We start from the raw sequence: 13313 nt of genomic DNA on the forward strand, positions 1-13313 counted from the left end.
TCTATGTCCTATATGAATAAAAATTATCATTCAACAATACGTGTTTTTTTTTTGCTTATTAACTATTTTTACCCTTTTCAAACCGCTTATCACAAATTCACAAGCATTTTTTTAACTTGGACAGGACAACGTCTGTCGGGTCAGCTAGTTTTAAATAATTCTTTTTTTATTGGACACATACATTTGCTGTTAGTCTAATAAAGGGGAAAATGGAGAAAATCGGGAAATATTTGGATCCGCTGTTATAAAAAAAAACTGAAGTAGGATGGGTAAAAATGTTGAAAATTTAATTTTAAAATGCGAATATATCCTTAGCTATAAACTCGATATAACTATAACTTAGAAGTTACAGATTTATTTCCCTCTATTTTTTTCTATACCACTGTGCAGCGTATGAGTATGACAACATTAACTCAGAAGCGCCTTTAAAGGCTTTAGGTGATCATTCTGAAAATAGAACATTCGAGTTTTTTCCGTAAGATAATTCATGAGACTTCTAGAAGATGGCGCTGTCATATAAATTATGTAGCAAGAGCATGTTGATTGAGTCAAAACCATAATTTAAGTGTGTGTATTCTTGTAAATTATAAAAGTGTAATTGTATAAAAACTTACCCCCATTTTCTCAATCTCTGGTTATTTTTTATCGTGACGATAAACTGAGTTATCATACAAAAAAATGTTAATTGGAGGTTTATCGTTACGAAAAACGATAACCAGATATTGTGTGACTACAGGTAAGCCTCCATTTACGCGGTACTTTATTTACGCGAATTCGATATTACGCGAACTCAAATTAGAAACCATTTTTTCAAATACGCGATTTTATATAACGAAAAAAACACAAGCGAATAACAGATTTCTTTTTTGAAAACTTCATTAATTTTTATAAATTTTTTGTTATGTTTATGTATTGGAATATTTTGTTTTTTTAATTGAAATTTTTTCCTTAATTTTCGATTAGAAATATTTTTTTTTATTTGAGTTTTTTTACTTTACTTTTGTTTTAAGTATGTTTTTAAAAGTACAAATAAAATAAGTTTACTTAAAGTATATATCGTCGCCTTAAATGCAAACGGACGTAACTACATTTTTATTGTTTTTGCAGGATACGTTATAAAATCAATAATAATAGAGTATTCTTGGCAATTGTTCAATCAATCAAAAACTCGATTTTGAATTTTTGTGTTGTTGTTGTAGCAGTAGTGTTTGCTGAGTTGACAGCCCTTGGCCGAGTGAACTCGGGTCATTCCGGTGTGTAGAACCGGCTGTCGTGGGAATGTTTTTTTTTGTGTAGTTATGTCCGCTTTCATTTAAGGTGACGATATGTATGTACATATGTGTTTTTTATTTAACGCGATTTTTAGGTCCCAATTTCTTTTTTGTTATGTGACTGATGTATTGTTTTACGCGAAATAAAAAATTACTGGTCCCACAAAAGCATTTCGTTCTAAATTAGAACCTCGTTTTACGCGAATTTGATTTACACGCTACTTTTGGGCCCAACAAACCGCGTAAATGGAGGCTTACCTGTATATAAATTGTCGTTGTGTAGATTTTAATTTTTCAAATGCTTAAAACTTCTTGGGACTTTTAATTGCAATTTAAACGAATCCGGTTTATTTAAGGGAAATAAACCACCATTTTTAAAAGTTAAATATATATCCCGATGAACTGCATTTTTGGGAATCTGTTGTAGGAATACCACTCAAACTTTTCGCATTGATGTGCTAAATTCCTTCAGTTCCCAGCCAGCGATTGTATATACATAGTAAAATTAAAAAAATTGCCAAGTTTCACAATTTTTTTTGAAATGGACCTTCAAAATTCGGCATTATGATTAAATTATGGAAATAAATATTTGATACAAATAATATGGAGATTTTTAATATAAGATTTTTTTCTGCGGGACACTCTAATATACATATTTACTAATCCAATCTAAATAAAAGTTAACATTGGTATATATCGCAGGTACATTTGGTATGGCACATCCACCAACACCTAACGAAGTAATTCCCACCACACTAAACATACAGGGATATTTTGTATGTTGCGCCAGTAAAGGACCTCCAGAATCTCCTTGACAAGTGTCTTTTTCCTCAGTGGAGCCGGCACAAAGCTGAGAATATTTGAGGCCACCTGGTAGTCTTTCTTTACCCTCCGGTCCTTCAGCCAACCATTGACACTTCGCGTAAGAGTAAGACCTTAGAGTAACTTTTTGCAAATCTGATGGACTTTTACCCGAAAACTTTATATGACCCCAACCTATGGCAATAAAATAGTCGGAATTTTGCAGGCTGGATGATATTGGCAAACAGGCTGGATGTTTGTAACGATCAAATTTGACAGTTGAAGATAACATAACTAAACCAATATCGTTATAGGGTTCACCATAAATGTAGTCAGGATGTTCGATTAATTTTTGTACATTGAAATCTTCAGGTTCAGCATCATCGGAATCAGTATCGAAATCTAATTCTCCTAAGCGTACACGATTGACCTCGCCCCTAGAAGAACAAGTAAAATCAAATGTTAATTTAAAATTAAAATAAATTAAAATACTGAACGTACATACATACATCGTTATTCTACAAATAGAAAAATTACCACAGTTGCTTTGAATGGGTCTTATTTTGTTCTTTAGTATCTAAAACTATGTACTTGATGAACATTTTAGGAGAATCGGATAACAACTCATGTCGGAAATTGATTGAATGTTGTAAAATTGTCTAAACAATTTTAACTCATATGATTCACCAAAAACGCCATAATTTAAATAATTGGGGTATTCACACGGTCTACTATTTGGTCATAATGTCCTAATATATTATGATAGTTTAAACAAATTTGTGCTGTGTTTCAAACAAAAAAGTTCTAAACTAATAAGACTATTTGAACCATGATTCAAAAATACAAGGTAGTTCCACTTTCTCTTTTTGTCGCCATATTAACGTTCTGACGTTTATAGGAATTATGAAAAATCGTGCTACCGTATTCATTTATAAAATCCCATTTTTTGTTTATTTAAAAATAAAAAAAAAAACAAAAAATTTAAACTAAAGACATTTGTTTTTTAAATAATTTTAAAATAAAAAAGAAAAAACTATGTGTGCCATTGGAAAGGTAAATATCCCTTACACAGACTCCAAGAAAGAAAAGACACAAAAAGCTACGGATGGCAAGAAACCGAACCAAATTGTGTAAGATTTTAAATTTTTTGTTTTGCAACCAAATAAACAATAGTCTCTCTTCATTAGGATGGACATGTATCATATTGTTAAACACGTCGAAGCCTGAGGGATGCCCCATCATAATGTTCGTCTGCGAATTGATCAAGAATGGCTCAAAAAAGCAGACAGCAAGATTCGGTGAAAACCCGTTATCACTGTAGAAATAAAAGTTTATTTCTACAAACGGACGGACAAGCTCTATGACGGACTACGCCTCCCTTTATCCAGACAAATTAATATATATTATAAAATTACAAAGCGAATAGCAAACTTATGTAAAACCTTACTTAAGGTATTCATAGACGGCAATACTGAGTATTAACACTTTTCAAATTTAAAATATTATTGAAATCATTCAGTATTTCAAAAAATAGTTTCGAAAAAAAATTTATTGTTTTTAACTCACTAACGACTGCAAACTCACTAACGACTGCAACCTCTGCCACTATTTATAACACTGCCATCTGCACTCTAGATTGCTCTTTAACTGTCAAAGTTCGAATATTCTAGATATTACTAATACATACGCCATCTGTGGTGTACTTTCTACAATGTTCCTTAACTGAATATTCGAATTCAAACAGCGTTGCCAACTTACGATCAATGGTCAACTGAAAGCTTTTATTTAATAATGCCCACAGATATGTTACAGTTTGCTATTACAGCACTGTTATTTGAAAGCATTATGCTACTTTTAAATCAGCCCTTAAAATCGTTATGTTTGAATTCAAGTACAATTTCGTAACAATATCGAGACCTTTACAGGGGTTTTTTTTATTATTTTGAAATTTATACATATAATTAAAAATTTGATGATGCGATATATGTACATAAATTTCGTTCAAGCTATTTATCTATTTTTCAAAAATATATATAACTTATGAGAATTAACAATTCATGGAATACTTCATTGAAAAATATGACAAACATTTTTTTTTATTGAATTTTGCATAGATACAAATTGTTCGAATTGAAATTAAATTTTTATTTATGAATAAATAGTTTTTAATGAAATTTCACAATTATATACATAGATTTTTCTATTTAAAATGGAAAAATATAAACAAATTTTGAAATTTATTATCAGCAATCCCGCAATTCCCAAAAAAGTGTTGAAAAATTCCAAAAATGGGAATTTTTAGTTTTATGGCTATACTATCCGTACCAGAGTCGGGGTTATCGGAACCCTTTACAAAATAATTAAGTACATATTTGGCCATCTAAAATGGGTTACTATATTTTGATATCGACTACGCGATTTGAGAATTTTTGCCCCAAAATTTAATTTTACATAAAAAATATGTCTTTTTTGAATGGATCAGGTCCCCTCGTTAACAACAATTTTTAATTTTTTTTCATTTAAAATATTTTATGAAAACTTAGTATTAAGAAAGTATAAAATCCTTATACATCCTCTTAGAAAGTTTTTGCAATAACTTAAAAAGAAAAAAAGTACTTTTTTCCCAAAAATTTATTATAAAGTACATAGATAATTATACATAGACACGAGACACTCCGATTTGTCAAACAAAAATACAACAAATCATATGTCTGATACAACAACAAAATACATTGAATAGCATGTATTTTGTTGTTGCAAGAGATAGGTTTTTGACAACAGACTTAGGTTTTTGACAATTAAGGCTCGTCTCTATTACCCTATGATAAAGTATGTATATCAATGTTTCAAAATTATATGAACATTTTAATTTTGTTTTCAATTAAATTTAAATAATGAAAATTCAAATTTTAGACTTCAATAATTAAGTTATACAGAACTTATATATAAACGTTATAATCAAGGTCTATAATAACAAGTAAGAGAGCTATATTCGGCTGTGCCGAATCTTATATACCCTCCACCAAAATAAAAATTTTATATATTTTTAGGTAAACAAAAATTTTTTTTCCATAGATTTTTTTAAATTTTTGGAAAAAAATGTTCGAAATGTTTTTAAAAAATTTTTTTTTTATATTTTTAAAATTTTTAATTTTTTTTAATATTTAGCGAAAAAAACTTTTGGTGAACAAAAAATTCGGGTTAAAAATTATTTTTTTCGATTTTGACCCATGGTAGGTCCAATTTACTGTATACGTCGTTGCAAAGGTCTTTGAAATATCTATCATTAGATATTAAGGTGATCGGCCCGGTTTTTAATAACCGGTTATAACCGGTTTTTTTATGTTAAGTCGGTTTCGGTTGTTTTGAAAAGCTCACATTTCGAATATCAAAGAAACTTTTCTAAAAGTGTGTTTTTATGACTTTTAGTGTATTAAAATCTTTAAAAAATATTCAAAATCCAAAAAACTTAAAAAAAATACTGCAACTATATTTAGAAAAATGTCACAAGCGATCTATATTATATTCTATGTATATATTTTTTACAATTTTTTTAAACCTAACGTAGTTGTTGACTTTTGAAATTAAATAAAAGTCGTAAAATGTCAACCACTCATTTTATAAAAAACTCTATTTTAATTTCAAAATGTGTCAAATTTGACCCGAACATCTTAAGAAAACAATAATTATGGTATTTACAAGGGGAATCCTAGTTTTCATACAAATATAATGTTCAGCAAGTATGATGAAAAGAGACGAATATATGTATGTTAGTGCTACCAAAGCTCTGAAAACATTTAACTTAATTGTGCGTAACAATAATTTAAGATTTTAGCTCCAGGTCAAATTTGACCCAATGACCTTAAGTGCAAAAAAATGTATAGATATTTTTTGGCAGATTTTTGGTTCTAAAACATAGTTGTTGATATTTGAAATTAAATACAATTCATAAAATATCAACCACTTTTAGAAAAATTCAATTTTAATATCAAAATGGGTCGAATTTGACCCGAAGACCTTGTGAACGTTAAAAGAAGTAATCAAAATTAGAATTAAAAAGTATTTAAGCGTTTTTTGTAATTAGAATACATGTATGTTCTTTATCATAAGTATGAGATTTTTAGTATAAAATAAAACTTATTTTCTTCTTATTTCTAGGCGTTTCAATATTTTGCCAAAAAACCGGTTAACCGGTTATTATTAAAAAACCGAAACCGGTTTATATTAAATTGCAATTTTTCGAAGAATCGATCACCCTATTAGATATCCATATTGTCTATATTAATGGCTTAGTAATCCATATATAGTTCAAAAATCGAGGTTGTCCTGGTTTTTTCCTTATATCTCAGCCATTTGTGGATCGATTTTCTCGATTATAAATAGCATTAGAGCCGGAAGAATTCCGGAGATATTGATGTATGAATCGTGTATGTAATTTATTTGGGGGAAGCCCCCGAAGCGGAAAGTTGACAGACGTACATGGCTTAATCGACTCCGCTATCTATAAAGATCCAGAATATATATACTTTATAGGGTCGGAATATTATATTGTGGAAATTACACCTTTCTCACGAAGGTGAAGTACAAAATTATCACAGTATGTACAAAATTAGTTGCACATACTTTATTAATAGACCTTGGTTATAATCATTTAAATCCTACCGAAATTACAGTTATCAATAAAATATCGTTACCGAAATAACCGAATAGCATTATAGCAATAAGTCAAAATACCGTTGCATTTTAACCGCTATTTGCTATTTTGTATTCTTTTTTTTTTTAATTTATCATTAATTAGTTGTAGATACTAAAAAAGAATACTGGACCCATACAAGTGCTTTTTTAAAAAAAAAATATGCCATATAATATTGGGTAAGTGCAACGTATATAACTTTATATTATTAAAGTACTTACAGTGAAGCATAAAAACAATGAGCAGCGGTTAGCACAACAGATTCGCTTAAAAGCGTACCACCGCAGAACCAATTAACATAACCATTATCAGCCATATGACCCAAACGGGCCGCAAAAGCAAATTCTTTGGGACGAGCATTTTCACCGCCCACAACAAAACCTTCAGAAGTTGAACAGTGATCTTCGGTAAAAGATAATTCATTGGCACCCGGCAGATAATAACTAAATGTTTTCGTTTCCTCGAACACCAATTGTTTGTACTTTGAACATTCTGTGGAACGGATCAGGTATATAAAAATCGTAACATAAAAAAACAAACAAACAATAACATACTAAAATCATTTTCCTGCATTTCGACAGCGCCAATCAATAGACTGAAGAAGCAAAACTTGAGCTGAATTTGTTTATTTTTGAAACTGTTTTGCATAATGATCGTTCAAATGAATTTATTTACTTGATTTTGTTTTTAGCAGAAATTATAATTAAATAACGTACAAACACCTTTAAAAGTCACTCTAACAATGATGATGATCAATCGAATGTTAATATCAAATCAAATTTGTTTTTTTTTCATTGTCTTCTTCAACAGCCCCCAGTATTTACTGAAATAATTAAAGTTTATTTAGTTGGGATATTTTGTTGTTAATAATTACAAACTGTATTACATATTAGGTTTTTTTTGCAATTAATTAAGTAGGGAATTTTTAAAATAAATATACATTTTTGTACTCTCTTAATCCAGAGAAATAAAAGAATTTAATTATTTTTTGCAAAGTCTAATAATGCACTACTTTGTATTTATAATTAAAAGTTATTTCGATTTGTGTGTGACAAACATAAATTATAGAAACTAGTGAAAGACTGTCATATAAATTAGTACGAAATAGAATTGTATACAAATAATTAAAATATTTATGATTTTACTAGCTTTTAATACGCTACTTCGTTAGCGGAGCAAGACAAAAACAATTTCAATACACGTACAGTATAAGACAAATGTGTTCACAAAAAGTCCGGAAATTTTTGTATTACACAAGAATTTTATTATTCACTGTGTATATGAAAAATGTTAATTAATTTTAAAAGACTATCAACTTACATATATAATGCACAAAATCTAAATTTAAAAATTGGATTAAATACAATATACTACTTTTAAAACAAAAGTCGGTGTGAACAGTTTTGTCCCATGTTTCAAAAATAGTGTAATTTTACAATTAATATTTTGTATGACCGCCACGTGATTTTTTACAGCTTTGATTCTTTCTGACATACTATTTAAAAGATTTTCCGAAATGTTTGGACTTATATTTTGCCATGCTAGAAGGGCTCGCACCTATAATTGAACTACGGGTCTTGGAAAGTCTTTTTCGGCAAAAATTGTCCGTTTCAAAATTGTCCAAAGGTGCTCGATAGGGTTTTAATCTGTGGACTGGGAAGGCCATTTGAGCAGTTTGATTTCGTTATCAACCAACCATTTTTTTTCTTATTTTCGCAGTGCTTTCAGGATCATTGTCCTGCGTAAATATTTCTTGTTGACCACGTTCAACACCGAATATATCAAGACTCGGGAGATAAGAGGCTTCCAATATGGTAATACGTCTGTGGCACTCATAATACTATTGATACGCCGAAGTATACCGGGCTCATTATCACGAAAACATCCCCAAACCATGATTAATCCACCCCTTAAAATTTCATAGTTTGATTACAGGCAATTCCACGAGAATCGCTACCACGACTGAAAACATAAAAACCCTTGAAACTTTTTTTCGAGATGATTTGAATAGAAGAAAATAATAAAATATTACTATGTGAAAGTAAGGAGTGAGATCGAAAAATTCTTAACACACGTTTTTCATTACATTTTTTAACCCAAGTATTATTTGAATTTTTTTTTGATCAAGTTACCTTTGAAAAACATGTCAGTTATTATGTGTAATGTCAATTATATTAATTTTTTTGTTAATCTGATTAAAATGAGTGACCAGAAAAAAGTGCGTACTGAAATTATTAAATATTTTCAACAAAACCCAACTTGGTCTTACAAAAAGTTGGCCAAGCATACAAAGGTCTGCCGTCAAACTGTTTCCAATGTTATTAAACAGTACCGGGAGAACTTGTCAGTTGATAGAAAACCTGGTTCAGGTAGAAGGAATGGTCCACATGATGTTTCTAAAGCCAAAAAAATAGAACGCATTTTCAAAAGAGCTCCCAACACATCCGGTAGGAAAGCAGCCCGGTTAGCTCAGTGCTCGGACTATTTGGTACGAAAAGTTAAAGCTAATGCAGGTTTAAAAACATACAAGGCTCAAAAAGTTCCTGACAGGAACGCTACTAAAAATTTAGAGGCCAAAAACAGAGCACGGAAATTGAAGTCAAGTTTTATAAAAAAATATTCTTGCTGCATAATGGATGACGAAACGTATGTTCTGGCAGATTTTTCGCAACTTCCAGGTCAAAAATTTTATGTTGCTGATGCTCGAGGGAATGTTGAAGAAAAGTTTAGGACCCAAAAGCAGACAAAATTTCCCAGAAAGTTCTTGGTATGGCAAGCAATATGCAGTTGCGGCAAAAGAAGCCACTCATTTGTTACAACGGGCTCTATAAATACCGAAATTTACATCAAGGAATGTTTACAAAAAAGGCTGCTTCCATTCATAAGACTTCATAATGTGTCCACTTATTTTTGGCCTGACTTGGCATCCTGTCACTATGGCAAACAAGCCCTTGAGTGGTACAAGAACAATAATGTGGTATTTGTACCAAGAGAGGCAAATCCTCCAAACTGCCCGGAGCTAAGGCCAGTGGAGAGATATTGGGCTCTTGTTAAAAGAGAATTGAAGAGTACAAAAAAGGTGTCCAAAAGTGTGGTAGATTTTAAACGGAGATGGACTACATGTTCGAGCAAAGTGACAGAAAGCACTATAAAAACGTTAATGGAAGGGTTTCCGAAAAAGGTTCAAAATTTCATCACTAGTGATTAAAACTATAAAAATAATTTTTTTTGTAAATTGTAATAATAATTTCAATCAAATAAAAAAAAAATTAAAGCTGTAAGTTTAGTGGTTTCTTTTTTATAAACATATATGTATGTTAAGAATTTTTCGATCTCACTCCTTATTTAGATCATATTACAACATTTTAAAGACAAAAATAATAGTTTAAACTGATTATATTTAATTTTTTATGTTTTAGGCTAAAATTGCGGCGAAAACTAGGCTCCCAATTAGCTTGTAGTATGAAATGAATTTGACTCTGATTGTATTTTTTGAGCTATTGTCAAATTGTATATTTTCTATTCACTTTTTTAGTTTTTGTATACATAGTATATTTACAGAATATAAATTGATATTAAATTTTATTTATTATAAAATCATCCAAAAATTGTTTTTATTTAAATATGACGGAATAAAAGAGAAATAAAATAAGAAATTAAAAGAAAAAACATTCTCACGATTCGAATATTTTCGCATATTTCTACATGTACATCAAAATGAGTTCCGTTTTATATCACGTACGATACACCCTTATTTCGCTCAATATTTTGGACAAAAATATTTCGAATGAACTTTTTATTATTTTAAAATATTGTACCCTCTGAATGGAACATAAAGACCAAATTATTTTTCAGATACTCTTATTTTTGCAAAATCTATTCCACTCTATAGGCCTACAAATGTCACGTACGATGATATGGAATTGCCCATATGTTAGTTTCATCAGATCAAGTGACTTGTTTCCAATCGCCAATGGTGAAGTTTTCGTATGATTTAGCGAACTTTAATCGAGCCTTACGATGCTTTGACTTAATCGCTCTTGATTTAAGTCCGTTATTTTTAAGACATCTTCAAATTGTTTTGTCACTGAGGTTGACTCCATGTTCCTCTCTAAGCACTTAATTAATCTAATTGCAGTATTTATTTGTATTTTATTGTAAAGTCCGATAGAAACTTTGTATTTTTATACCCTTCAGCTTCGTGAGAAGGGTATATATAAGTTTGTCATTCCGTTTGTAATTTCTACATTTTTCATTTCCGACCCTATAAAGTATATATATTCTGGATCCTTATAGATAGCGGAGTCGATTAAGCCATGTCCGTCTGTCTGTCTGTCTGTCTGTCTGTCTGTCTGTCTGTCTGTCTGTCTGTCTGTCTGTCTGTCTGTCTGTCTGTCTGTCTGTCTGTCTGTCTGTCTGTCTGTCTGTCTGTCTGTCTGTCTGTCTGTCTGTCTGTCTGTCTGTCTGTCTGTCTGTCTGTCTGTCTGTCTGTCTGTCTGTCTGTCTGTCTGTCTGTCTGTCTGTCTGTCTGTCTGTCTGTCTGTCTGTCTGTCTGTCTGTCTGTCTGTCTGTCTGTCTGTCTGTCTGTCTGTCTGTCTGTCTGTCTGTCTGTCCGTCTGTCTGTCTGTCTGTCTGTCTGTCTGTCTGTTGAAATCAGTTTTCTGAAGACCCCAGATATCTTCGGGATCCAAATCTTCAATAATTCTGTCAGACATGCTTTCGAGAATTTTGCTATTTAAAATCAGCAAAATCGGTCCACAAATGGCTGAGATATGAGGAAAAAACCAAGACAACCTCGATTTTTGACCAATTTTTGACCTATATCTGGATTACTAAGACATTAATATAGACAATATGGATATCTAATGATAGATATTTCAAAGACATTTGCAACGACATATATAAGGCCATATTAAGTTGGACCTACAATGGGTCAAAATCGGGAAAAAAAATTTTAACCCGAATTTTTTTTTTCAAAAAAAAAAATTTAAAAAACCAAAAAAAAATTTTTAAAATTTAGAAAAAAAAAAATTTTAAATTTAAAAAAAAAAAAATTTAAATTTAAAAAAAAAAAAAATTAAAATAAATTTTTTTCCAAAAAATGAAAAAAAAACAACTAAAAAAAAATTAAATTTTGTTTACCTAAAAATATTTAAAATTTTGAAGTATAATTTCGTGAAGGGTATATAAGATTCGGCACAGCCGAATATAGCACTCTTACTTGTTTTTTTTGCATTTAATCGGTACCAAACGCAATTTTGTATATCTTCTAGAATGTTTTCCTTCAAAATTGAATTTATAGCTTTATAAATTGTAAAGTAACTGAAAATTTAATGAAGTGCTTTATTTTATATTTTTTAATAAAGAAATTAAATGGATTATATTTACTTAATTTTCTGCTTGTAATATCAAAATTTAATTTAAATTTTCACAAAATCTAAAAGTTCCGTTAGTTTCAGAGAGAGTTACCAGATAATAATAAATAGAGTGCTTAACAATTAACAAAATGAAAATGATATCCGATCAGTTGTTATGTGCAAGAAATAATGTGTAAAGTAAAATTGCAACTATTCGTGAACACTTTTGTCTTCTACTGTATAACTTTGGAGTCAGTCATTATTTTTAAATAATTCTTTTTTATACCCTTCACCTTCGTGAGAAGGGTATATATAAGTTTGTCATTCCGTTTGTAATTTCTACATTTTTCATTTCCGACCCTATAAAGTATATATATTCTGGATCCTTATAGATATCGGAGTCGATTAAGCCATGTCCGACTGTTGAAATCAATTTTCTGAAGACCCCAGATATCTTCGGGATCAAAATCTTCAATAATTCCGTCAGACATGCTTTCGAGAATTTTGCTATTTAAAATCAGCAAAATCGGTCCACAAATGGCTGAGATATGAGGAAAAAACCAAGACAACCTCGATTTTTGATCTACATATATCTGGATTACTAAGACATTAATATAGACAATATGGATATCTAATGATAGATATTTCAAAGACGTTGGACCTACAATGGGTCAAAATCGGAAAAAAAACATGGTTACGACATGGAGTATCCAAAACCGGTCAACAGGTTTTTTCATCATTGTAAACTTCACCGGTTTCGGTTTTTCTAAATTTTCCGTTTTTTTTTCGGTTTTTTGACAAACCGGTTTTTGTTAAACGGTTTTAATGAAATGTATTTTCTAAAGCTCATTCAAGCATATTTATGAAAAACTTTGATAAAATTTTTAAAAATATTGATTTATTTTATAGAAAATTATAGCATTTGACAATATTTCGTAAAAGATATAGATAGAACCTTAAGAATTCAAAAATGTAAAATTTCCGAAGATTTAGTACTCAATTCTTAACACATTTCCTATTAGCGTCCACAAATAAATTTAAGGAAACCTTTTTCATATTAAATAAATAAATAAACATTTAATAAAAATTTCCTAATATTTCGAAGAATTATCAAAAAACTTCAAATATATTTTTTAAGCATATCTTTGTAATTTTAAATTTTTTTTTTGTTTTTTAAAATTTTTTTTTGGT

The 13313-nt window shown here is 30.0% G+C and overlaps 1 protein-coding gene across 1 annotated transcript; it reads right to left on the reverse strand.

Annotated features, from left to right (window-relative positions):
- Positions 1–1883: 1883 nt before the first annotated feature.
- LOC135949097 (venom protease-like) lies at positions 1884–7455 on the reverse strand. The gene is made up of 3 exons (XM_065498557.1): positions 7320–7455; positions 6987–7257; positions 1884–2509 (listed from the first exon to the last, which is right to left on the reverse strand). Exons 1-3 carry the CDS (start codon positions 7411–7413, stop codon positions 1915–1917), a joined length of 960 nt encoding a protein of 319 aa, XP_065354629.1. The 5' UTR covers positions 7414–7455; the 3' UTR covers positions 1884–1914.
- Between the last annotated feature and the right edge of the window lie 5858 nt (positions 7456–13313).

This window comes from Calliphora vicina, chromosome 1 (genome assembly GCF_958450345.1).
Source record: "Calliphora vicina chromosome 1, idCalVici1.1, whole genome shotgun sequence".
In the NCBI taxonomy this organism is placed as follows: Eukaryota; Metazoa; Arthropoda; class Insecta; order Diptera; family Calliphoridae; genus Calliphora; species Calliphora vicina.

Coding starts and splice junctions, on each gene's coding strand:
- LOC135949097 (XM_065498557.1), bottom strand. CDS start 7,413: ATGCAAAACAGTTTCAAAAATAAACAAATTCAGCTCAAGTTTTGCTTC. Junction 7,258..7,319: donor AATGCAGGAAAATGATTTTA/GTATGTTATTGT, acceptor TCCGTTCCACAG/AATGTTCAAAGTACAAACAA. Junction 2,510..6,986: donor CATTGTTTTTATGCTTCACT/GTAAGTACTTTA, acceptor TTGTTCTTCTAG/GGGCGAGGTCAATCGTGTAC.